General features: G+C 40.3%; 1 protein-coding gene across 5 annotated transcripts; it reads left to right on the top strand.

Annotated features, from left to right (window-relative positions):
• Positions 1 to 1,151: 1,151 nt before the first annotated feature.
• On the top strand, positions 1,152 to 27,738 carry zcchc2 (zinc finger, CCHC domain containing 2). Of its 5 annotated transcripts, XR_006106982.1 has the most exons (15): positions 1,152 to 2,111; positions 7,448 to 7,568; positions 8,458 to 8,528; positions 12,505 to 12,576; positions 14,320 to 14,420; positions 17,790 to 17,893; positions 18,815 to 18,877; positions 20,016 to 20,076; positions 20,394 to 20,514; positions 22,996 to 23,063; positions 23,240 to 23,316; positions 23,528 to 23,644; positions 24,628 to 26,301; positions 26,479 to 26,896; positions 27,144 to 27,190. XR_006106982.1 is itself a non-coding variant. In XM_042510119.1 (14 exons), the coding sequence occupies exons 1-14, from the start codon at positions 1,314 to 1,316 to the stop codon at positions 27,203 to 27,205; spliced, it is 3,510 nt and encodes a 1,169-aa protein (XP_042366053.1). In that variant the 5' UTR covers positions 1,152 to 1,313; the 3' UTR covers positions 27,206 to 27,738. The 5 variants fall into 5 exon arrangements, 4 of the variants coding, with proteins under 4 accessions (XP_042366053.1, XP_042366054.1, XP_042366052.1 ...); XM_042510119.1 differs by lacking the exon at positions 26,479 to 26,896 and having other exon boundaries at positions 27,144 to 27,738; XM_042510120.1 differs by lacking the exon at positions 27,144 to 27,190 and having other exon boundaries at positions 26,479 to 27,137.

Below are 27,738 nucleotides of genomic sequence, written 5' to 3'. Positions count from 1 at the left end.
TATAATTGTAAGAATAAATATAGTTTTCTGAACATTTTTCTTAGTTTTTGATAATATCTAATAGTCCCCCAACTACATTTTAGATCATTATTTTTCTCACCTTTAACTATTTTTTAACACAAGAAAATTACCTGAAAGTTAGTAAAACAAATGTAAAAATAAAACAAAAAAAATCACCTAGAAAATGATCAAAGTTGAAAAAGAAAAACTGTATCATCATTTTAAATATATTATTCTGACAATTATATGAACATAGTTGGACATTTTTCCTGATATATATATTTTTAATTTACCTATTTCAAAATAAATCTGGTCTTTTTTATGTCAAGTTGCTCACTGCCTTTTCCTCTGTGTTGTCAAAAGAAAGCAAACCAATTTGCTCAGGTAGCATGTTAAAGGCTTCTAAATGCAGCACAAAAAACTGATGTTGGTCCAGGTTTCAAAGGTTTAAATATACAAGAGCCACGCCAACTACTACTGCCATAATTATCATAACTCCACTGTTATACACATGATTGTTATTGCCACATACATAAATAACAATATTTGCATGTTATATGTATGCTGTCATATATTACATTTATTCATCTTTAAATCTGTTTATATTGTTAAATGTTATGTTATTATTATTGTTGCTGTGCATCTCTCTATCTCTTTTTTTGGTTTTGTTTTTCTTGTTATGTTATACATTGCCGCTGCAATGAAAAGTAAATTTGAAAAATTAGCCAATAGACAGAATGTGATTTAGCTGCCATTTTGCCATTTTGATTTATATTATATAATTATATATATATATATATATATATATATATATAATATATATATATATATTATATTTTATATTATTATATATTATCTTAATAATTCTGAGTTTCTTTGGGTGTTTTTGTCATTATTTATTTAACTATTTATAGATTTTTCATCTTTGGGTACTTATACTTTTCATACTTTAATTTTCTTGAGCTGCAATGAAAAATCTATGTATGTTTGTGTGTATGTATTATTTATTTATTCAAATAGCAGTGTATTAGTCCTGTAGGCTAAATTTCAGTAAGTCCACCACCAGTCGCGCGGTGGCGATAATGAGCTAGCCGTGCATGGCTACTCTACCGGAAATGAGGAGTAGAAGAAGAATTGAACGTAGGGGAAAAGCTCCAGTACACTCGTCACGTCAGATGGTTAGCTAATAGTAAAAACACTGTAATACGCCTCGCTGTTGGCCTCTCGTTTCAGCACTACTAAGCGGTGTAAGTTGACAGTAATGTATATTGGTCCGTTATTTCCACTTTGAAGCTTCTCTCGCAGCGCTGATAATGCTGAAAATGAAGCTACCGATGAAAACGGGCGAGGAGGGAGGCGACGAAACGGCCGAGGACGATTCATTGGATCAGCCGGAGCACCAGCATATCCCCAGGGCGGCACCTCCTTCGGTCTCCGACGGGTTGGATGAGTCGCCCAGACGCAGCGTGCATCCATCCCAGCTGGACAAGGAGACTGTGTTTGAGTGGTTTGGCCTACATCTAAACCCTGCTAAGCGGATCGAGTTCATGTGCGGACTGCTACACATGTGCCAAGCACTGGAGCTTCGCTTTTTGGGATCTTACTTAGAGGATCTTACCAGGAAAGACTACCATGTTTTAAGAGACTTTGAGTTTCGGGCTAATAGTCCGAGCGATTTGGGAGTTTTAACGGACGTGATTGACCCAGTTGTTCGGTCCAAACTGCTAGTCTGCCTGTCCCTCCTCGGGTCTGACAGCAGAGAATGTGCTGGAATACTCTTTCGGATACTGAGCCATGTAGATCCGGCCATGTTCTACAAAAATTATGACTACTCCCTTCATCCATTCAGGGACCCTCACCATCACCCGTTCCACCCGCCGTGTCAGGACGGGAGTGTGTACGGGCGCTCAGAGCAGAACTGCGGCTTCTCCGCTAACGACACAGCGGCAGGACCCCTGGAGCAATTGGCACTGCTTTTTACTATGGCCTCTCTCCACCCGGCTCTCCATTTCCACCAGCGGGAGATGGTCCGAGGACAGCTTGACAAAATCGAGATTGCCATAGAGGAGGAGAGACGTCAAAGACAGCTAAGGATAAACGCCCAGATAACGGTAATGAGTGATAAACCAGCACTAGTAACGTTACCCTAAAATGCTAAGCTAGCTTACAACTTGCTCAACTTCTATCCTTCGTTCGGGAGTTGAAGTCTGTAGCATAACCGGCTAAAGTTATACGTTAATTAAATATTTTATATGTGTAACAAATTAACATTACATATTGGCCAAGTATGCTTAGTCCTTAAGCAGGAAACTTCATTTTCCTATTATGACCTGTCGTCCATAGCAGGACAGCTAACGCTAACAGAGGCAGCTAGCAGCTGTAAGCTAACAGGTTAACATGCTAGTGGCTAAAGTTCGGCAGGTGGTTTCAACCAGTTACAAGTGCCATGTTGAAATGTTTGGGATATTTTTATGACACTGTAGCTTTGGTCTCATGGTGCACTGTATTATCTGGTTGTGTCGTGCATCTATATTGGCTGCTGTTATCTTTCTAAATGCTCTGCTCAGTGATAGTCATTAATAAGCTTAGTGGATGCTAAGCGGCGCTCCTATTAAAACTACATCCATGAAATGCCAAGCGCTGCTCACAGTCTGTATGTATGGGCTAATTATCTCACAGCCTGCCAGCTGCTCGGAGCTGCAAATGCTACAGCAGGAGTTTGATAAAGTACAGAATCACTTGTGGCCTTTAGCCATATGGGACATGACACTGTTGTATGCGGGTTTGCACAGGATCGCAAACAGTGCAGCAGATAATTAAATCAGTAATGTTACTTACGTTTTACTGTAAATAATGACTTATAGCTGTTGCCTGCTTTCACACAGCTGTTTCTCATTTCATCGCTTAAAGCAGCGGTGTCCAAACTCTTTAGAATGGAGGCCAGATTAGATGATGTAAAAAAAACCCAAAAAACTACAGATATACAGCCCACTTCTCACATCATATGTGTAAAAAATAATTAAAAACTCAATTACTATTGACAAATGCAACTGTTCCATCTGTGAGTGCAAAAGTATACAACTTTTCACCGCCCCTGAAAGTGGCAGCCCTTGCTGTCGAGTTTATGCTTTGTTGCCATGGCCATGTCTGCTATGTTGCAGAGAATATCTGGTGTTAATTAACCTTTTTTTCCCCCTTCTTTACTGTCTGTGAAAACACATTAGTTACGCCTACATAGTTCTTACTTGGTACATGTCTGCATATAATAGTCCTGCCATTGTGAGGGGAAATGAAAATAAATGCAAAGTGGTCATGCATGATAAACAAATACTGTGTTAATCATATAGTATATTTTGGAAGACAAGCCAAGGGTTTTTTAAAAATTGGTCTGAGGGCCACAATTGGCCCCACGCTGGACTTTGGACATGGCTGATTTAAAGGGACAGTTCACCCCAACATCAGAAATACATATTCTTCCTTGTACCTGTAGTGCTTTTAATTAATCTAGATATTTTTTTGTTTGAGTTGCAGAGTGTTGTAGATATCGGCCATAGAGCTGTCTGCCTCCTCCACATTATAATGGATATAGATGGCACTCAGCTTCTGATGCTGAAAGCACCAAGCAGCACTTTTGGAAAATTCAACAGCAAAATCTCTTTACAGAAATTGTGACCAAGTTACTCAAGATAATTCACAGATCTTGTTACGAGCAGTTTCATGTCGAAAACGGTTTTCTTTATACCGTTAACGAAACTCACCCTCCATATCATTACCCAGAAAGAAGCGTGCATCTACTCACGAAGAGGCTTGTGCTCATGACACCATAAGATGTAAACATTAATGGCGTCCTCTTTGGCTGAGCTGTAATTTCAGCCAGGTCAGCGGTGCCAGGTGAGCTAGCAGCAGATGCACATTTAATTCTGCGCAGTTATACCAGGGTATCTGACACACTTATTTATTTGTGGCAGACTACCATCATTAAAACAAAAATAGCCACCACAGATAGTTATTCTGTTTTGTGAGCTGGACCATTCCATAGGAGAGCTATAGAAATATATATACTGTTCAGATATTTTAAAGCAGAGACAGAGCAGCAGAGCATCAGGCTCGGTGAGAGTGAAACTTGAAGGGATATTTCATTTTTTTTAAGTTGGGTTGTATGGGGTAATTATCCATTGCCAGCGTATTACATACAGTAGATGGTGGTCAGCACACCCCCAGTTTGGAGAGGCAGGCTTCAGTCGGACTGTGAAGCTAAGTAATATACTGCTGTGGATGGAGGTCAGCAAAAAATAACTTAAATTCAATTAAATTAAAAAAAATCGATTTCATTTTAAGTGTATGCTATATTGAGAGTACTTTCACTGCTTTACCTTTCTGTCAGATAGCCTGTTTGTCGGGTAAACCATTAATGGCTTTAGTTGTCCTTCTATGCTCTCGTCAAAGCCACCAGACTCCATAAGAAAAACAGTCATTTTAACATTGCTGATAATGAGAGCTGCTGGTCTATTACTACTATGATCATCTAGTTTTTTTGTGTAGTTGTGTGGCTTTGGTGAATCCAAACTACTGATTTAAAACATTAAGCTCACACAATAACAATATCTAACTGAGGGAACTGTAAAACTGCAGCTCCTGTGTTCAACAACTTTAAATTACTGTTTTTCTCAAGTGGAGTCTGGCTTTAAAGAGAGCAATATAACAGCCTCATTTTCCTGTTTGACTTCACTGTCTGACATTAGGGTAAAGCAGTGAAAATACTCTCAAAATAGCACACGCTTGAAATGATAGATTTTTTTGTATGTGGGACTTTTTAAGGTGGCTGAAAAATGTTTTGTTGCTGAGCCCTCCACAGCAGTTAATTGCTAAGCTCGATGTGGCATTACAGCCTGCTTCTCCAAACTGGGGGCGTGCTGACTGACATCTACTATTTTTAATATGTTGTCTATGGATAAGTAATCCATTCGACCCCACTTCAAAAAATCGCAACTACCCCTTTAACGGTTCATTCTGTTTGGTCTAATAGTTTTCAGTCACTCACATTTGAGCACCATAAGCCAAGTGCCATCTAGTACCATTATACTGGAGAGAAGGCAGACATCTCTACAACTAATATCACTCAGCAACTCAACCAAAACAATCTAGATTGGTAGATAAGACTACAGGTATGAGTAAAAATATCAATTTTTCATTTTGGTTTAAACTGTCTCTTTAAACTGTAATTTAGCCATCAGAGCCTTTGACAAGCACAAAAATCAAACATTATGAATGGAGAGTTGTCTGAGAATTGGAGGATGTGTGAGAAGGAAGTTATTTACATACGAGGATTATTCATGCCTTAAATTTTTGGTTTGTAAGCCTCGGTGAAAATCGTACAGTTCAACTAGCTGACTGTGTTTGTGTTGGAAATATCGCGATTTCTCAAAAGGACATGTATTAAGGCTAGCATGTATTGCTGAAAGGGTACGCTGACTAAAATACAAGCCTAGTTACACAATGATGTGATGTTGTTGGTGTTTACCTGTTACCACCCCAAAGAAAATTCTCATTCTCATATAAATCACTTTGGAGAAAGACATTGATTATAGACGAGCATTGGGAAGCAGCATATTTGGAGAGAAAGTAGCAAACAAGCTGGCTTTTTAACAGAGAGGGTTGCCTGGGTAATCTGAAGTAGATATCCTAACCAAACCTTTAACTTAAACTCACTCTCTCCCCCCACCCTCCCATCTGTTAAAAGACAGGGTGAAATCATAACTACAAAGTAACCGTACTTCTTCGTTGAAGTAAGGACGAATAACTGACTGAGCCAATGGTGCCTCTGACCACAGAGAGCCCAGGGTTTCTTCCAGAAAATTCTTTAACAAAGGTGTAATGTTGGTCGACTGTTTCCGCATTTGTGAAATATATGCACACTCATAAATGCCAAATCCATTACCTAATCTGAAGTCATGTTAGGAATGCAAAGCTGCTCTGCCGCAGACTCTCAAGTGTCAGACTCCCAGCAGCACACGAAAAATCTCTCACCCTTCAGGGTCAACCGCTGAAATTGAACCTTGACTTGTGTCTTTCTGCCTGATGGTGGTATAGTGGTTCACATGGCAGATTAAAGTAGGGATGTTTTAATCAATCAGGCAATAATTGGAAAATAATTGCTAGTATTTATTATAAATAACCAGAATCTGTAGTTTCACAGAAAGACTTTTTCATCATTTGTCACCACAGTCAAAGTACCTTCAGCTTAACATCCAGTTGGTCCAACACTGCGGGGCTGTCTCTGTTTTAGATGAATCCATGAGGTTGACATCATAGTGAGTCAGGGCCTGGCCTGGTGAAGATGCCGTGCTCTTAATAAAATCACACATGCCGTTTTTAGAATAGTGTACTGTCTCTGGACTGTAGGACTGTCAAATGTGGGAAAAGACAGAGGGAGAGGGGAACGGAGAATGAGAAGATGGTTAGTGTTTGGTGTGTGTCATTATGTCTGTTTCACCCCTTTTAGTTGTTTCAGTGGATGGTGTAGCTCAGCAGTTTTGCGTATTTCTGTGAATGCTGATTCAGCATTTGTATATTTTGGTCCAAATCATTGTTATTGTATTCCAACATTTTTCTGTATGTGTTTTTTTTTTTTTTTTGAATTGGCCACTCCTCCTGCATACTTTCAGCGACAGAAACCATTCAAGCATCAAAACATTATGCTCTGTAAAGACGTTTGTGCTTGTATCATTCTTTTCTACAGTTTGTGCATGTTAAAATACAAAGCATTTGCTCTTTCAGTCTTTCCAGCTAATGGATTTGTATTGTACCTTTGACAGTAGCCTCCAGCTTTTCTAGCAATGTATTTCAGCCCTTAGCGCCTTTAGTTAATACAATTCAGCATCCAACTCTGCCAGTTTTACAAGGTTTTCAGTATTGCGGTGCAGTGCATTATGGTTTTAACATCTTTTTATAGGAAATTTTACAATTCGGCATTTTCAGCAGTGCTTTGTTATAGTTTTCATATGTCAGCATTCACACACATTTTCTGCTGGAAGAGCATTCTCCAGCTCTTTTTGTGTTTGCGTTACATAGTAAGTTTGCTGTTTACCGTTTTGGGCTATGCAACATTTAAATGGGTTTGTGTGGATTGTAATTCATCAGAGATTAAAATCTTTACTTGGGTTTATTTAATCTTAATGCCTGTGTGCTGTGCTGTGTTCAAGCATCAGCACTAAATATTAGACCGACCCAATGGAAGCTTTGTTATTAAAACGTCAAATACATGATACACGATATCTTTGTTATGATTCTACAAAACACAAAGGGATGATGCATTTTGGCATTGGGTTTTGTTATTAGATAAATATAAAACCTGTGAAACACAGTCAAGTTATGCTGTAATTAGAGGTTAAAATTGTAACAAACCAGTATGAGCCAGTCACTAACCCAGTGTATTTTTGGTCTCCAGGAGCTGACGGGTCAGAAGGCAGACTACCTGCTCTCCCCAGCACTGGGTTTGGGGGAATGCACCGCCCCTCATCCTCCCTGCCAGAGCCGCCGCTCCAACCGCTGGGCAACACAAAGAGAAGGTGAATGGAAACATGCACAAATATTGTACATTATTATAACCTTTGAAACCTGAGCAATTTGGTTTGATTTCTTTCAAAAACATGGGGAAAAGGCAGTGAGCTACAAAAAAAAGAGCAAAAACAATCAAGAAATAAAAGTACAAGAAAATCATCTGAAAATTTGCAAAAACTAAACCAAAATCCCAACTGAAATTAAAGTTCAACAAGGAAAATGACCTTGTAAAAGTGCTTAAAAGTTATAATATTTCTGACATAAATTTAAATGTATTATTATGATAATTATAAATAAAGTTTTCCCCTATTTTTTCCCTAAATATTTTCCCTGGCTTTAAAAAAAAAAAACATTCTAAATCTACCAAGTTCTTGCAATTTGTGGACCATTTCTGACCAAGTTGCTCATGGCCTTTTTTCCACATTTTTGAAAGAAATTGCACCACTGTTCTCAGGGTTCTCAGGGTTAAATACTTGTGAACGGCGTCTGAAAGCAGCACAAGAAAAGTGAAGTCGCTTCAGGTTTCAAAGGGTTGATTAGCTGCAGGTACAACTGGAAACGGTCTTAAATTACACTGTCAAAGCAGTCTTAGAATGAATAGTTGGTACTCACTTACTTGCATCTATAATGATTTTGGCAGTTGTCACAACAACACATAAAGTACAGCCCCCTCACATTTTGAGTGTTTTTTAATAACTTTTAAGTGGTAAATTATCTGGATACAAAGAAAGCACTGATTGATTTCTAGTGAGTGCTATAATAACTAAGATAAATGTTTAGGCTGTTGTTTTTCTAAAATCGATATTTGCAAAGTCCTAATAGCTTCATCACTCTTTTTCTGCAAAACTTCTTGGAGAGACTGAGTCATAACTGTTTATTACGGCTCTGTTGTTGCAGCAGTGCATATAGAGGGAATTGTGCTCAGGGGCATCTCTCGGACCAGAATAGACAAGGAATACAACTTTGAGGTAGGTAACAACACAACACAACACACGCTGCTCTGCTTCAGGTTAACATGACTGGTGGATCTTTTCTTTTAGCATAATGCAGTTTTTCTGTGTAATCTTAAAGGGGCGGTTTATCCCAAAATCCAAAATAATTATTTCCTCTTACCTGTAGTGCTAATCATCAATCTAGGTGTTTTTGTGTGAGTTGACGAGTGTTGACGATATCAGCCGACAGCCGTAGATATGTTTGCCTTCTCTACAATATAATTGAACAATATGGCACTGGACTTGTGGTACTCAAAGCACCAAAAAAAAAAAAAAAAATACATTTGAAAAACTCAACAGCAATTTGTCTTTCCAGAAATCATGATCAGCTTACTCAAAATAATCCATAGACCTTGTGGTAAACAGTTTTATGTTAGAACTATTTCTGTTTTACTAGAGCTGCACCAGTTAGTTAGCTAATTGATTAGTTGATCAAAGAGATATTAAACACCTATAATTTGATAGTTGATTAGCAAATATATCAAGCATTTTCTGGTCTCAGCTTCTTAAATGTGAGAATTTTCCATTTTTCATTGTCATGTATGGTAGTAAATGAAGAGACTTTGGGTTTTGGAGGGTTATTTTGGCAAAAAAGGCAATGTAATGATGTTGCTTTGGAATCTGAGAAATTGTTATTGCATTTTTTACAAGTTTCTTTGACTTTCTATAAACAATTAGTCAAGAAAATAATCAGCAGATTAATTCACAAAGAAATTAATTGTTAGTTTCAGCACTACTTTATTCTGAAATACACCTGCCAGACGTATCACTTTTTAGGGGGATTGTAAACATTTTTGATAAGTGTAGTAATGTCTGGTGTTTTTTTGTGGTGCACCTGCTGGACCTCACACAGATCATCACACATACGCACTCACCTGCTTTCCACTCTGCTGCTAAACACCTTCCTGCACGTGTGCTTTCAGCTTTGGCAGACGGCCAATTCTCTGCATTTGAAATATGCAGCAAACAGTTTGCTTGATAATGGACTACAATAGTAATATATTGGTGATAAGCCAGAAGCACAGAGTTTGACATCAGTGGCTTTTAAACGTGGCTGTCTGGCACAGACAGCAGATTTGTTTTTCTTTACAACAAACACGTGCTCAAACAGACAGACAGTTCGATACAACTTTATCACAGTCACATCAAAATGCATCATAAACCATCAGTTTCCATCAGCTAACCGCCTTTTTGTGCTAGTTTGAGCATGAAGTGGCTTTCTGAGGTGTCTGCTACTCTTGATATTTGGCATCACTTTGTCCCTGTGGTGCTGTTTATACCAGAGGCAGCCTGGAAGTAAGCTTTGTTATCTCCAGCATGGTGGCATTTTTTGTTAAGGTAGAGCTGGATTTGAACAGGATTGCTGCCCTGTGTGCCATGTCAGAAAAATTTCACTTGACCATGCAGGAAAAATTTATGTTCTACATGTTCCAATTAAGACTCAATAGGGAGACTGTGGGTTAGTTTTATTGGGCAAATCTGGGGTACATTTTCTGTATTTCTGTAGCAATTAGCCATTGAACTAAATTAATGGCAAGCTCCAATTGCATAGTGAGGCAGCTCATCACTGCTAATAACCGTGGCCCTTTAAGAATGAATGATTTCCAAACATGGATTCACAGTAACAAATAGGAGTATTTAGTGCTCATTTACAGAAAGCAAAAAAGCAGTAAGACAGATGGTGAGGAGAGACGGTCCTGTTGGCATGACTGAGCTTCCGACAGTAGAGCCAACAGCACTCACAACAGCGAGCCGTTCTCACTCTCCATCTGTTTATGCTGGAACAAACCTCTGATGCACACACACTGACACGCACACATAGTAACACATCTATTTATACTGCACACATGAGCTGAATATGCCTGTGTCATTTCAGAATGTAGCAGAATCAATGTACTTTATAGATACAGTGCCTTGCAAAAGAATTCACCCCCCTGTTGTTTTTCCGATTTTGTCAATTGCAACTCATAGTTTTAATGATGTTTGTTTTTTTAATTTGATTTTGCGTAATGGGCCTACATAAAATAGCCTACCTGTGTGCAATCTAAGTGCTGCATAATCTTTGTGTATATAAACGTTTTCTGAAAGGCCCAGATCAAATCAAGCAGCATCGTTCCAAAAATTTTAGGGATAAAGCTCTGGAGAAGTACAGATCAGAGTTGGCCTGGAAGTTTTCCAAGGGAGGGTGAATACTTTTGCAAGGCACTGTATAAATACTGTTGATTAGAGATTTTAGCAGCCAATTTAGGATACTGGGAGAGAGTAATGGTTATCTGTGGTCCTTTTGTGCCTATTATGCACACAAATGGCTCCATAGTGTTGGTTCTTGCAGCTCTAGTAAGTATAAAAAGTCTCACACTGCTAGGGGATTTGTCTCAAGATGCAGAGTAAGTCATTACAGGGGGTTACAGTAGCTTCACTAACGTTAGCCGCCATGTCGACCTTGTTGTTAAAAAGCCTTGATAGTGTTTAGCCGGCAGCGCCATCAAACCTCGCAAAGCTAAGCTGATAAACCATGCAAATATTCCTTGTCGGTTTCCTCTTCCTCCTCCTCTCTTCACCGAAAATAGAAATGAATTGGCTTTATTTTGAAGCTATTGTATCGTTACCGATAGTTGCAAGTGAAAGTCCTCTGTCCGTGACTGTGTGATGAAGTTACAGTTGCTGAAGTTAAGGTCACCACTTTCTCTTTCATTTCAAATGAAAAGCCCTTTAGTTAAAAAAAAAAGTAGCACATCTGTTAATCACACACTGTGCTCCAAAATTATTTTCACAGTTTGCATGTATTCATTTTTAGGCACAATTCCATGTGAAATGCTCGCACTGTAAAGTCCTGGCAGGTTGCGCCTCATACGGTAGCCTTAGCCACCAATGCATGAGCATATGTGTGAATGTGACTCATAGTGTGAAAGGACTTTGAGTGGTCAAACGACTAGAAAAGCACTATACAACTGCAGGTCTTTATTGCAATATGGATGTTCAAGTCAGGCTTTTTGGGACCAATACTGATCAGCAGCTTAATTTAAGTGGAACAGGCCAATCTGACACAGACTGTTTCCCTAAAGATCCATGCTCCTCTAAGACACTGTAAGAACTACACTTTTGCCACATGTCTGCCTGTGCTACCCATCTTTTCCAAGTTGGGATTGCAAATCAAAGTTTTTGATTTTTTTTTTCAAGAGTCTACATCTCAGCAATGTGGCGTTTTACTGGGAACACTGTTTCACCAGTATCTGCCAACAGAGCTACATGGTACTTAGTCTGTAGTTTTTTTCTAGTATGATGCTGTACCAAATTCCAAATACCAAAATTGCACCAGCTGTGGTTGTATGGTCAGTAAAGCAAATACCTGACCCACATGAACGTGGGCAAACCCAATCCAGTTTCCATAAGATACAGGATGCTAACTAAAGCCCAACTGAGCATAACTGAGCTATAAATACAGCCTGCATCATCTCACTTGTGTTGGCCTTTATAGACTCATCTGGTGTTAAGACTGATGCAGTTGTTGCATACTGAGTCATACAGGTAGTATTTTTGTCATACAAGATAAATAAGATGGTGTGTAATAGTGTGGTTTCTCAGTGAGTGTAACTCATGCCATATCTACATGATTATAGAGGGGGGTTAGAAGGGATGTTTGTGTCGAGGTTACTTTTTTTATTTTCCTATAACAGAGATTAGTTGGCATTTTCAATTTGAAGACATTTTGGTGTTATGTGAATAGTAGGCCTATAAGTTAGTTATCTCACACTTCCATGCTTTCAACATATATCTAAAAAGAGCCCTTAATTCAAAATTGTGTAGCCAATCTTTTGGTATATGTGTGTTTTTCTTTTGACAACAACATTGTACTATGAAGCGCTGGCATAGTTCCATTTCCTCTTTGCTGTTGTCAGATTTCTCCCTGTAGACTGTGTGGTGATGGAGATTATTCTGTGCTGTGTTTCAGGTGAAATGGTCAGACTCTTCTTCTAGTAGTGTGACTAAAACCCATCTGGAACTGGAGAACTTCCTTCTCAAGGTAACCACTTCTGATATTGTTTTTTGTTGTTGTTGTTTTTCAACCATGCATTGCAATGACCAAAATGTTTTGGTTTTTCCAACTCAGTGATTCTCAACCTTTTGTGTAAAGGGGAATTCAACTCATAAAATGCAGTTTCACACCTGCCAATAAACAATTTCAGGTTCTATCTTGTGACTAAAATGTTATATATGCCTCAAAATGACTTGATTTCATTCATCACAGTTTGATGTAACAGATTATAACTCACCCAGCCCTTTTTACTAGTTAAAATACCTTCAAAGAGACACTTCAACCAGTATCAACTTGGCAAAAAGTGATTTCAGCTCCTATCTTGTGACTAAAATGTTACTTATGCCTCAAAATGACTTGATTTCACTGATTAAGGTTTTATGTGGCTGATTACAACTCAACCAGTCGTTGGAATACCTCTAAAGGGAAAATACAGCCCATAAAATGCATGTTTACAACTGCCAAAAAGTGATTTTTCGTTTCTATCTTGTGTGCGTTTTATGTGACAGAATGAACCGCACCCAGTTTTATTTTGTTGCTCTTTACAGCCCACACATCTTAAAGGGACAGACACACCAAAATAAAAAAAAAAAAAAGGTTTTCATCTCACTTTTAGTGCTATTTATGAATCTAGATAGTTTTGGTGTGAGTTGTCGAGTGTTGGAGATGCCTGCCTTGTCTCAGATATCATGGAACTAGATGGCACTTGGCTTGTGGAGCCTCTGTGTCTTGACAGTCATTTCACACTATAACAGACAAATGCACAGAAACAGGCAATATTTCTCAATAATAATAATTTGTCTCTAAGTCTCTCTGACTGTATTATTTGGTTTTGGTAAGACACTCAAATCGCTAAAGTTTTTCATCAAACACATTTTGGTATACCACAGTTTAAAAGTGCACATGATAAAATTAAATGAAGCTGAATTCCATGTAGCTGATTCAGTTTTGGGGTCTTGGTATTGTTCGAGCTGCTGGTTCACTGCCACACTGTCGTGGTTTAATGGGACACTTGAATAGAACAGAGCCATTGTTATTGTCACTGGTAACACCTGTGTCTCTCCTATTCAGAATGAAGGCTGTGAAAAAGGCCCATTTGGCTATTTTAGTGTCTTATTAAGAGTAAATAACACAGGCAGAAAGACACAGAGGGTGGCAACAGAAAGGATGGGTGTAAGAAATTTCAATTGTTTTTGCAGTAAAGAACAGAGTCACAGAGATTTGGCTTGAATAAATGGTTTCTCAGCTACAACCCTCTGTCTGCGTTGCAGTGATTTATGTACAGTACATTTTCTTCATGCACTATTTTCTAAAATTCTGTCTGTTTTAATAATCTGGCAACACACAAGTCAAGATATTTGTTTTATATGTTTTATGTTTTTTTTATTTTATTCATCAACTCTAGCAATTATAGGTTCAGAGTAGAAGGGATTTTTTTTTTTAAATCCATGTCCTAACTCTGATTATGAAATTATTGGCTGAAGTCTAGCGGCCAGTTTGTTAAAGTAAGATTAGATATGCTGACAGATTATTTGTTTGTTTGTTTGTTTGTTTGTTTGTTTGTTTTGGCAAAGCTTTTTTCAAGACCACTGAAGCTGAACTGCATTTGATATTACATTTGACAACATGCATGAGACCTCGGCTTGAGCTTTCTACGGTAGCTATTGCAATAGATGAAGATACATTTACTTGTGAAGACACTGAATTACCTTACCTCTTCTCCCCCTGCAGCTTCCTAAGGATCAGTGTACTGAGTCTTTCGAGAAGAGCATCCTGAGACTTCTGAACCAGGGCGACCGGAACGAGAGCAGGGAGGTGGAGAAGAACCTCAGGTACTTTTAACCTCTGTACAAGAATGATGCCAGTCATTTTCCATGACTGATTAATATCAATCTTTATTATTATGATAAATCTGCCTTTACTCTTTGAAGAGGGCTCTTAAGTAACTATAGCTGGAAACATTTTAAAGGGGTTATTTTTAGGGCTGACAACATTAGTGCTCATACATTTCAAACATAACACATTATTATCTTACTTGGAATAATCGTGGACGGTCCCAGCAGACATTCCTGTCTTTAAAAGTCTGTACTGGGCTGAGTGTTAAAGCTAGACTGGTGACAGTGGTTTCATATGGAACTAGAAGATCTATGGTCCCAACCACGTCCGGCTAGCTTCTCATGAAAGGGGATAAATAACACTCCAAATTTAGGCTAAATTTTGGCAAGGAAAAACGGCATGGCCATTTCACAGGGAACCCTTGAACTATAGCTGTAAGATATGTGAATAAAAATGGATTTCGTGGGTACCCATGAGTCTCCCCTTCACAGACATACCCACTTTATGCCAGTCCCATGCAGTTTGGGGCAAAAAACATGCAGGTTTTTTTGCATGCAGTGTAAATGTGTTGATTTTGCCTATGGTATTTGAATATTTCTGCATTTTGGGTTCACTAAACAATTTTGAAATTGACCTGAGCTGAGCACACAGGTGCAGTTAATCAGACTGATGTCAGCGGGCAGCCACATCGCCAAACCCAGCAAAGCACTATTTTGTGTGTGTGAATCACCAAAGACCAAAGATCAAACTAAATCCAAGAAGTTAACTTCAACATGGTGGAAGACTCAGGTCTAAGTGTCGTCCTCATGTTGGCATGTTGTGACCAGTCACATGTCTTACTGTCATGGGGAACAATAGTGTCACACATATAGGAACTGCTGTCATTTGATTCCCAATCAAGGCTCTCTGGTAAGAATTGCAATACAGAAGTACTGCTTTCAAAACATGTTTTGAAATGCAAAGTAATGGAATTGTAAACATGTGATATTGCAATTTAAAAAATGAATAAATCTGACAGCCTAATAAACAATAATAGCAATAATAAACAAGGAAAGGAATTGCTCAAACATGCTTTCTGAACTGACTGGCTGAGATGTATTCCTTAATGCATCCATCGATTTCCTAGAGTGAGCCTCAGTGGCCAGTCATCCTGCTCTCTTAAACATGTTCATGGGAACATAGAGTTAAAATAAATCTAATTTAATTCCCATTAGCCAAACATGATGGGCTTGTCTGGACCCTGTGTTGTGTTGTTTGCTGTTCTCTGGCGTTCACATCGTATAAGATCACATGAAAACATTGCAAACTGCAGACTTGACTGAAGAAAAACCGCAGTCCAGACTGTGGTCATTTCATTTAGTTATTCTGAGTTCTCCAAGGATAAGAGGTCAAAGACTGCCTCCCTTTAACTGTTTGTTTTGCAGGGTCATTTCCTACATGTAATAAATAAATAACCACCGCAGTTACAGTATTGTTTGATGTGAATGAACTATTGGCTGTAACATAACAAGACTTACTTTGATTTAAGAAGACAGGCAGGCAGTTAGTGTTATCCATCCAAATATTTAATAATTGGTTGTGAGTTAATGAATAGCAGCAATGCCAAGAAAATATTAGATGAGAATCACAAATGGGTGTTAATCTAGAGGATAGGTTTTCGAAGTCTGACACTGTAGACTGAGTTTGGAATGCAGGATATCCAGTGTGCTAATATTTTCTCATTTTGGCTGATTGCAGAAAATGATATTTGCACATATGTTTTCCACCTAATTAGAGAGATCATCAAGTCTCTCCGCTAGAGAAAGTAGCATATTACCTATTCTTATAATGATAGCACACTGGTGGCAGGTGCAGAGATAAAACAACACTTTTCAAAATGTACACAATATAAGAATATAAATAAGAAAACTACTCTAACTTAGGTTATGTGTGTAAAAAGCCATATATATATATATATATTCTTATGTAACAATTTTTTAACAGATCTGTAAAATTCATCCCACTTTACCTGGCTGGGATTGTGCTCTCCCTGAGACAATCCTGACAATATTTACTGTATTTAAGTATCAAAAGTAATTTTATGGTATTAAATTTGAATGCTGTTAATAAAAAAGCAAGCGGTCAGAATTTAACATCACCTTAAAAATGCTCTCACTGGCCTTACCCTGTTTAGATAAAGGTTAGAATAATGAGCTGTGTGTCACTCTACTGCTGCTGCTCCAACTACTCAAATATGTTGGTGAGCAGGTTAGCTGATCACACTACAATGACCAACTTCCTGTTGTGTTCACAACAGCAGCATGTGCACGTCCCTTTGTTCCCGTGAAGTAGCTTTGCCTCATTACTCTTCCTTTGCGCCCCCCTGGGGAGACCTCTACTCTAGAGTGCAGCTGTGTGTGTGTGTGTGTGTGTGTGTGTGTGTGTGTGTGTGTGTGTGTGTGTGTGTGTGTGTGTGTGTGTGTGTGTGTGTGTGTTATTGTTGGATGGGTGACAATGGGTGAGGCTGATTTTCAAAGCCAACTACGCCCTTTTTGTGATACACAACTCACTCACTATTCTCTCTCTCCCTCCCTCCTGCACTCACAGCATGATATCCATCAGTTTTGTTTTGTTAGAAGTGAAACTGTGGAAAGTGAAACTTATCTGTCTGAACTCTAGCTTTTCCTCAGTAGCTCAGCCCACAAACCAGCTGCATTGGATCCTATTTGCTGTGTGGCCTAGTAAGACTCTGACCTTTTTATGGGCCAAGGCTTAACTGGTGCCAGAGTGAAACTTTTTTGTTCTATTATTTTAACTACATTATGTTGGTATTGCAAGAGACTTCAAAGTTTGTTTAAGCATTAAGCACTTATTTGGATGTTAAGGACAAGTTTGTTGTTTTGGTTTGACCATAGTCAGGCAAAACCCAGTTCTGTGTAAAACATGTTTAGGGTCATTGTTAACTGAAAGTTTTTTCTTCTAAGTATGAAACTACATTATGAACATTATGTAGTGATTCTCATTGGATTCATGCTTCCTCATAGATACAAAAACAGATATATGTATTATAAAAATAAAAGAATTTAATTTTTTTCATTTTACTGTCAAAAGTACCCTAATATGTCTCAGATATGCAAATTCCAGTCAAACTGTTGCTATGAGGACATTTGTGGAAGTAAAGAGGAATAGGAACTTGACATAAATATTTTGAGAAATACTAGGAAAAATGTTACTGGCAATGTTTCTGGGTGTGTCTTGAATTTGAGTATGTCCCAGCTTAGTCAGCTGCCTACCACCAAAGCATTGCAGTTATTCTGCTGCATCATGTATTAGTTCTTCTGAGAGAGAAAAATATAACAGCCATGTTTCCCTCTGCTTGTCTTTAGGGAAAGGTTCCTGTCGGCTCCTCCAGTCTTCAGACAGACCAGAAAGGTCTGCAGCTTCTTTAATTGTGACTCCAGTTACTCTACAAAACCTGCTTGCTGTAGATGTGAGTATCAGACTAATACCATAGCTGCACTGAAGATGTAAATAATGCAGACAACAATACACTTCCACTGTGATCACTAGAGCAATTCAGGGATGACATTTTTCTGTAGGCCGACACAAAAGTTAACATCACCCTAGTTCCCTTTTCAAAACGCCTGTGGGATTTTTCCATTGGATTTTGTATCACTGTAGAAAATAAGCTCTGTGGTTAACATTGTTTATAATACCTACATGTTTTGTTCAACATGATATTCTTCATAAATTCTCACCACTTTTAGGAATTTAGAAGCCTAATTGTACGCCATGCTCACACGACTTAACGTTGCCACCACAACAAGTTTGTAAATCTTTGTTCAGAACAGCTCGGCTTGATGACGTTCTGTATTCTCCTTTACCCACATATTACTTAACGCCTTTTTTAAGACACATAAAAGCTTCAGAGATTCTCTGCTTCTTGAGCGAGTCCAGCAATCACTGTATTTCTGTTTCTTCAGTTTAATTAATAAATGTATTGATAAATTTGATTAAACAAGCAATAACATTAGTGTTATGTCACTTACACCCATCAGACAGATGAAACAAAGGCGCTGTTTTCGGAGTTGAACCACAACACCCAAAATGTGTTTATGTAATAATTAAGTAGGTATTTAAGAATTTATCTAGACGGCCAGCATGCAAACATATTATTTATCAGAAACGTAACTAATGAAAAACATGTTTTATCGTATTTTTCATCCACACACACTCAAACTGGATCTCATGAAATGCATAACTGCAGATGTTGTCAAAGAATGAAGCACGAAACCAAATCCGGAGACTGCTGGGGAAAGCTGTACTGTCATGAATCTACAGCAGCAAATGTCACTGAGCCATGTCCAAAAAGTGATTACTGTTGTTAGAAAAGTTATCTTTTTCTTCATAGGCAACTGCCAGCTGGGTAAGGCCTACCAAGGAGACTGCTCTGATGCCTCCAGTCAGGAGGAAGGTGAGAACAACTTCATTTATTGAATTATTCTGCTCATTTCCCACAGTTGTTTTTTTTCTGACAAGTGTGATCCTCTGTGGAGTGTAGAAGTGGCAGAGAGAGAGCCGCAAAGAGGACAAAAGAAATGCACAAGAGCATGTCTAATGAGTGAATGAGGCCCGATTGTGCGTACAGACAAAGCAGAGGAGCGGCCCACTAACCAGCGCTGCACTCATAACTGCAGCTACATAGTAAACAGGAAAAGCTAACTAGCGTTTATTTTTGGAGGTCGTTTGGAAAGGCTGACTGTTTCAAATCCTCATATTTCACGGCTATATTTGCCCGATCATGTGCTGGACTGAGTTCAGCAGTAACCACAGCCCTGGACTGCCTCCTGACCAGCATCAGAATGTTTAATGCTAGAAGATCTAGTATGTGTCAGAGTAATGTTATACTGTATTAACCCTTAAGGCCTACTGTAATATCACACATACTCGTATTGCACTGCACACAAAATGCACTTTTCAGAATCCAGTTTTAAAACATATTATACATTGATATTATATATTAAAATGTATATTTCCTGAAATACCCTTCTTTTGTTTGATATATTCATCCAACTCTTAAAAAAATACACACACACACATTATTATTATTATTATTATTCATCTATTTCAAATGCAAAAATACAAATGTTCTACATCTTTTTCTTTTCATTTCCACATTAAACATTTTTTTAAAAGTTTCACTTGGTAAAAATACCTTACTCATGATGACCGTATGACTTATTTTATTAAGTGAAACCAAATAAGGGAAATTAAAAACAACCTCCCACTGAACCTAATACTGTCTTTGTATTTTTTATGCGCACCGACCTGTTGGTGAAATGTAGATGAACCTAACTCATTCTGATATCCATGTTCCAACATTAACATTACTCCCTTTGCATGGAACTTAGTGTATGCTACTTGCCATTATACTTTTATACTAAAGACTTTAATTTGGATTTCCTTAAATATCTGTTTATATATTCTATATCCTCCAGTTTGTCATTGTTCATCAAAAAGTGATTGCTTGCTAGTTATTTTCCTTCCTCACAGTGAGAAATCATTTGAGTATTAACAGTCGGTGTAATGATGTTTTGTTATTTTTTTCTCAGATTTGGAGTCATATGCTCAGGGACACAAGAAAAAGCACGGGACCAAGAGTCCATGTCAAGGGTAGGTACACCGTCAGTGGTCTGATCTGCGTCTTTGCTACTACGTTCTGATAAAAAAATAATAGCTAATTGTATAGAATCCAGGCGCATATGTTGATTAATATTCCCATAGGACTTGTTGCATAGAGTTGTATAGATTTAGGTATGGACAAATACTGATTACATCAATATTGATACTAATATTGATTACATCAATATTTGAGTGAACAAAATGAGTAATAGCAGTGAAACATGCTGAGACAGCATTTTTAGAGACATTTTTAATGATCTGATACACACAGAAAAAGACAATACTTATATTCCTCTATTTCCCAACAGTCTGCCTAGTGCCAAGGGCTCCCAGGGGGACAGTCGGAGGGGGGGCCACGCTGCAGAGCTCAATGGTCCAGCAGAGAGGAGGAAGAGCTGCACACTGCGGAGCAGCCAGGAGGCTGAACAGGTGAGGCCAGAGGGTTGCTGAGGAGGGCCAGATAGCTTGCTGCTGCTGCTTTAACCCTTTGAAACATGAGCCAGTTGGCTTCATTTTTTTCTAAAGCATGGGAAGAAGGGAATGAGCAACGTAATAAGAAATGGCCTTTTAAAAAAGGAATATAAATAAGAACTAAAAAAAAAAAATAATAAAAAATAACTAAGAAAGTGCTTTAAAAAAAGGAAAAACAGAGAAAATAACTGAAAAAAACTGCTGTCTTTCTCTAACATAATTTTAAATATTGTATCATAAGATTTATAATTATGTTATTTCGTTCAGTAATTAAATCTGCAGGGTTTTTCTCAACATAATGCTTATTGTATTTTTCCCCATGTATTCAAAAGAAATCAAAACAACTTCCCCAGGTTTCAATGCTTGTGAAAGGCATCTGATTGTGTTAAGTGCAGTGTTAAGTATTCATGTTAATATTGCACAAGGCATACTGACATCAGGGAGGCTTTCTACCTTGACCAGAATGTAGTTCTCTGAAAAAAAACAAAGGATACTTATTGTGGTCACATTTAAACACGGTGGTCAGGTTACTCTGTATGTGGCCCATGAACTCATTGAGTTTGTCACCACTGGCCCACATTACACTAATGTGGTGTTGCACATTTTTAACACACGTATAATTTGGAGAAGGGCTGAAAACGTATGAAACATTTTAGTGGCAAATTGTTTTTAAACCGAGGATAAAAAATTCTATAAATGGCTGATAAAAGAATGTGTTGGTCACACTGTTTCCTGCCCAAGTATTCTCTAAGGTCCAGAGTAGGAAAACTGTCAACAAGAGTTCAGAAACGGCCGCATTTCCAAATAAACACACCAATATCAAGAGGAACAAGCTCAATATTTAAAATAATTCTTCAGCATATTTAGATGATTATTGAATGTGCTTCTTTTGGGTTGAGGGCAGTGCAGGGCAGTGTCATGATGTTTTGTTTTTCCCACATGTTCCAGCAGCAGAGAGATTCTGCGGCGTCACTAATGATTAACTCGACTGTAAAACTCAGCTGCACAGTTCACAGTTAAGGACAATTCTTTGAACACTAGTTAATCATTATAGGTTGTAGGAACATGAAGCTATTCCTTAGTAGGATTGAGGCAGCGCTCTCTCTCTCTCTCTCTCTCTTTTTGTGTGTGTGTGTGTGTGTGTTCTCTCTCTCTCTTTGTGTGTGTGTGTGTCAGTCACACACTGCCACGTGAATGGGAGTACTCACCGCTAATCTTACTGATATAGGTCAAGACTGTGAGTGTGAGGCAGCTGACAAAGCACATCCCTGCTTTCTCTCTCTCGCTCTCTCTGTGTTTTTCCTTTAACAGGCTTTATAGACATGACATTTGATATGTACACATATACACACAGGTATACACATGCATACATAAATACAAGTTATGTAAGGATTTCACTTGTCTCTTTTATTGTGCCAGGAAGTGACATATTTAGCAGCCACGCTGCACATTCCTTCTTTTTTCCATACTTTAGGGTAGTTTCCTTTTTCCCCTCAGACTTTAAAAATTCAGAGCAACTTATTTAAATTTTTGGTAAGATTTCTTCTAGACTATTTCTTTAGCTGTGCCATTCTGTTAGAAAATCATTATATCTCTACAGCTCCCTTATCACAGTGACAGAGCAACCTGTCCTCTCTGGGCAGCCAGGTCTGTCTGTGTCTGTGGTCACTCGGACTGCACATGAATGTGAGTGTCTCAGGTTATTCTTAATAACTGTGGTTAGGTAGTCTGCCGCAGTATACAGTCTGTTTATTGCCAAATATGTTTCCATTTTGTGTTGTGAGCATTTAATATCATTTAGTCATTTTTTTTCCTTTTCTTTAGCTAAAATGTTGGTTTTATCTAGTCTTCTAAATGATACCATTACTATTTGGAGGTTATCTCTCATACTCTCTCTCTTCTCTGTCACAATAGAGTGTTAATACCATACAAATGACTTCATGTGCTGTTCAATGTTGCTTCCCCACATATGCACATTTGCAGATTTGGCTGCTCCATACACGTATTTGTCTACTCATTCCTGTATTTCCATGTATAGTCCATATATAGTTGCTTGGATGGGGTTCAGCAGGACATTCAGTAAGACAGTGACATTCATGCAATATAGTAAACAAGCTAACTGTGCTAACGGTGGATCAGAAATTTTTGCTGCAATTTTTGTCGACACAAGATATCAAACAAAATCCAGAGACTGTTAAGTTGCTGTGAGCTTTTTAAATCAAAAGGCAGAAGAAAGTGTTATTGCGGTGCTTGAAGGGTGAATTGTCTTTTGCTCTGTGCCTTGTACACAGCAGCCCGTACCAAGGACCGGCGTCAAAGTGAGACACACTCACATTGCAGCAGAATCTGGGGACAGTTTGGTTTTGTAAAGTGTAATGCTGTGTTCAAGGTTCTGTCTAAAATTTGTGGAGATGTTCTGATCTGCTGTCCTCTTCACAGCACCAGGCCACTGAGAAGAGAAGTCACCCAGTCACTAAAACAAAGAGCAGAGTCCTGCCCACTGACAGGTAGGTCAGAGACGTCATCACAAGTTCATCACAGTGATATGGAGACTTTGCAGCCGTCGATGTTTGAAGAAAAGTTGCTGGCAGCTCTCCGTCACTCTCACTACTCATTACATACCACATCTGTATCCTTGTTACTGTGTTTCTCTGTTGACATACTGTGTCCCCACTCTGTCTAGGGACAAGGGAAAGGGCAAAGGAGCTGCCTTTGTAGCCAACGGCAGGTTGGCAGCAGCTCTGTCGCCTCAGAGGAAAGGTGAGTGTTGATGGCTGTTGTAATGCTTGTAATCCTGTTTGACTGGGACTTATAATGGATGTCAGGTCCCATCCAGATAGCTCCATACACGACAGCTCCGTGTAAATATACACTGTAGGATAAATGGGCATCTGCTTTGACACCAAGTAAATGCACTGTAGCCTGCTGTTTGGTGGCATTTCAGCAGTTAAACACACAGGTGTTGTTGCAGATGGAGGTTCTGGTCCAGATACGTTTGGTGAAACATCATCAGAAAGCTACAGCTCCCCATCCAGCCCTCAACACCGAGGACCAGAGAGCCTGGACAGTGAGGACGACAACAACAAAGGTAAAACACACTCACACACACTCACACACACACACACACACACACACACAAAGTACACTTAAAGGTCCCATATTATGCCAATTTCCAGGTTCATGTTTGTATGTGGAGTTTCTACGAGAACATGTCACACTAACATTACATGCTTTCTAGGGATGTGCATCACTAGTTTCATCACAACACGATATATCAATTCTTTGGACAACCACAGGATATTTGCCAATATTAAAAAGACTGCCATGATACAATGTCAAATCGATTTGGGGGCGTGTGATCAGTATGAAATGGTATTATATGCTCATTTAACACATTCAGTTACAGGAAAAACTGCCACCCCTTTCTTTTGCTTTTTGCCAAAAAAAAGATAAAAACAATAGGGTTCCACCGATATTGTTTGTTTAAGGGCCGATGCGAACCAACCGATATTTATTTTCAATAAAAATGGAAATCTTTCTGTCAAAATTTTTTATTTGGAATATAAAAAAAAAAATACTTTAACAAAACCTTGTTGAAATGCCTCTAACAAATGTTCACTCAAAACCGAAACTCTCAACATCATATACAAGTTTCCTGCAACTTTTTCAAAAAGTGAACATTTGAAGAAAAAATGGATAATTCTAAACAGCCTCCTTATGTTTTACTAAGTTAAAGTTTCTCCCATGCTGACACTTTGTTTGCATACATCGCAGACAGTTGAGTGTAAAACTCCCATACTGCATTTTTGGATCTTTTCTTTAGTGTATCCATCTGCAATGAGAATTATGAGAGAGAAGGAGAGAGCAATTAAAGTAAGGCTGCGGTTATTTTATTAACTCATGACTAGCTTCAGTTATTACATGAAAATCTTTTTGGAAAGCTCTGTGTGAGTCTCAGTTATTTCCATGTTAGATTTTGTGGACCTGTGGTGTGCTGCATGCTTCTCCTATCGTCCTCTGTTGGAAGCATGTTGGTGTAAGTGGACTCACCTGATCCTGTTTCTCTGTCAGACACCGACAGCCACTCTGATGACTCCAGCAAAGGTCCGGGTCCTGACGTGTTCTTTACCCATCAGACTGATCCAGCTGTGGTGGGGGCCGTCTCCTCTGTCCACCCTCTGTCTTCCAACAGCCACCAGGCCCAGATGGGACCGCTTAGCCCAGGGACCAGCACAGAATTCCCCCCTCTCTCCTTCATGCGCTCTCTGCCCTATGTGCTCCCCAACGGGACCGCAGACCCTCCTCTTCCTCTAGTCCCTCACCCCGGCCAAAGCATCGTCCCCGATGGGAAGCCCTCATCTGGGACCCTGATGATGCAGATGCCCCTAGTGCCTCCAGCTGTCCCAGGACCTGGAATTGTGGGAGAACCAGAGAAGAGGGACATCCCCACCTTTGGGATCCCACCAATCAGCCTCCACCCTTCAGGGAGTCCAGCTGTGCAGACTCTGGTTCAGAGGTTCAAAACACCTCTGTCTCATAGCCCAGCTGGCACTGACGGAGCATCAGGGGCCAGCTCTGCTCCTGCTGCCCAGCAGGCTCCACACCAGGCTCCTGTCAGAGCCATCGGCCTCATGTCTCCTGGTCCCACGTCCTTCTCCTCTCCTCTGCAGCAGTCTCTGCCCTGCCAAGACCCGGCCAGCGTCAGCTCCGGCCTGGCCCCCTCTCTGCCACACGGGGAGACTTCACATGCCAAGCACCCCGGCCTGACCTTGCCCTCCGGCCTGCCTTCTCCCTACTCCCTTCCCCCCGTCCCCCCCTCGGTCCTACCTGCTGTAGGAGCTCCTGCAGCCACTGGAATAGCTCCGTCTCCGGGACATGTGCAGGCAGCTGTTCCTCCAGCTGTGCCCACCCACACGCCTGGACCTGCTCCCAGCCCCAGTCCTGCTCTCACTCACAGCACGGCGCACAGCGACTGTACGTCCTACAGCAACAGCAGTGCTTCCTGTGGAAGTGCCCCTGTTGCCCCCGGCAACCCTGTTACTCCTCAGCAAACCCAGACGCAACAGCTGCCCCCCCAGCAGCCAACACCACCACAACCACCACCACCACCCCCGCAGCAGCAGCAGCAGCAGCAGCCGCAGCCGATGGGCTGTGGGACCTGCGGCTGTCACAACAACTGCGGGAGCCGAGGCAGCATCAGCAACAACAACAGTGTCAGCGGGGCCCCCGGCTGCCAGGCACCTTTATTCTTCCCCCACCAGATGGCAGCAGCAGCACGGCAGGTGTTCAGCGTGCCCCCACCTCTCTTCCAGCTCACGAGCCTGTGCAGCAACAGTTACCTCACCCAGGCCCAGCCTCCTCACCAGGCCAATGGCGCCACCACCTTGCCCCCCTTCTTCCCCAGCGCTCCACCTCCTGCACACCCGTCCCCCTACGGCCCCCTGCACACCCACCCTCACAGTCACGCAGACGTGCCATCGCACATGCTGGGCACACAGGCCGCAGCGGTGGCAGCCGCCGCCGCTGCAAACTACAACCTCCAGCAGCAGATGGCGCCGGCGGCATCATTCTGCCAGCGCGTCTACCAGCATGTGTACCCAAATCCTCTGGGGATGCTGCCTGCCGCCGCACTGGGAGGAGGCGGAGTCAATAAGAAGAGCGGCAACGTGTCCTGTTACAACTGTGGTGTGAGTGGCCACTACGCTCAGGACTGCAACCAGCCCTCCATAGACTCCACGCAGCCAGGTAGTGCAGACACACGACACAAACACACACACACACACAAACACAGGAAGCCTCACTTTCCCTCCACACAACCACAAATAGTCTGAGGCAGCAGATGCTGCATTTCTACTGCATGGTACGGCACGACTCTGCTTATTTACTTACTTCCTCAAATCAATCTTTTTTTTTTTCCATTAGCAAAGGTTTTGGTGAGCAACCACTACTGTTTTTGGTGAAACCCTGGTCAAGGTGCAAAGGTGGAGTTTAAACTCTGCAGACCGCTGATTGGTCAGACAGAACCATCACTCACGCGACGACTCGCACAAACCCGTAAACTATGCCAAACTCTCTGCTGTGCAGTGGATGAAGTGCAGACTTCCCTCTGTTTGCCAGTGAAAGGATTCAGGGAAAGTCCCATTCGAAGATGATGTCATGGCGGTTTCACAAGACGGCACTATGGGGATCAGCTCAGAATCTTCACTTGCCCTGGTACCAAAAGTGAGTTAAGCCGAGTCAGGTGGAGCCGAACCATGCAGTGTGAATGCGGCAGGAGAGTCCAACATTGAGCGCAGACTACGAAACATTCAGCCTCATCGCCACAAAGCGACACATGCAGGTCTGAACTGCTGCAGAAATGAAGTAATAGCAAACAAATGACTGCCAGGACGATGCAAAACACTCAGTCGATAGTTTAAGGTGATATAAATGAGTTGAATTAAGATGGTGAAAATGTAACGTGTCCGGTTTAGTCTCACTGAGCTGAAGTAATACTTGCTGTTTCTCAGCCGTAACTGATTGTAAATCATTTGTGTTTGGATGCATCTCTGTTTGTGTGCATGTGTGTGTCTGTGTTTGTACCGCAGGTGGCTTCCGGTTGAAGTACGCAGCCTCCCACATTTCAGAAGCACTTGACAATGCCGACTGAAGACGAAGAAGAGAGGATGAAGAGGAGTTCTTCCGGTCTGGTTTCCACAGTGACGGTCATCTGTTCTTCCAGGCTCTGTGAGTGAGCGGTGCACTGAAGCTTCTGTGTACTTCTGGGAAAAAAAGTTCTCAAAAGAAAGTGACCTGCCAAGGGCTCAGTGGACAAAGCCTAAGTACTTGTGCCTGAGAAAATCTTGTTCCCATGGAGATGATTCACTGTCTCGTGCACAGCGACGGTCCACGTGACTCCTGCTCCCTTCCCTTTTAGTTTGTCTTTGATATTTTTGCACTGAGGGTTGGAAACAATTAACTTATTACTTAATTATTAGAAAGAGATTTTGAGGATTTTTTTTTTTTTTGTTTTTACATGACAGAGGAGCTGAGTCTCAGCTGAAAAAAGTTCTTATACACTTATTTCTAAAACGGCGTATTTATGCTTTTTCCTCATTATTACTGTTCACCTAGGATTTTACTGTCGGACAGAATTGTACAGCAGTTTTCAAACATTAAATCAAAAAAGTAATGTTAGCAAAA

Source organism: Plectropomus leopardus, chromosome 21, assembly GCF_008729295.1.
Source record: "Plectropomus leopardus isolate mb chromosome 21, YSFRI_Pleo_2.0, whole genome shotgun sequence".
NCBI classification, from domain to species: Eukaryota; Metazoa; Chordata; class Actinopteri; order Perciformes; family Serranidae; genus Plectropomus; species Plectropomus leopardus.
The sequence above is the reverse complement of the archived record's forward strand: the minus strand, read 5'-3'. Positions and strand labels throughout refer to the sequence as shown.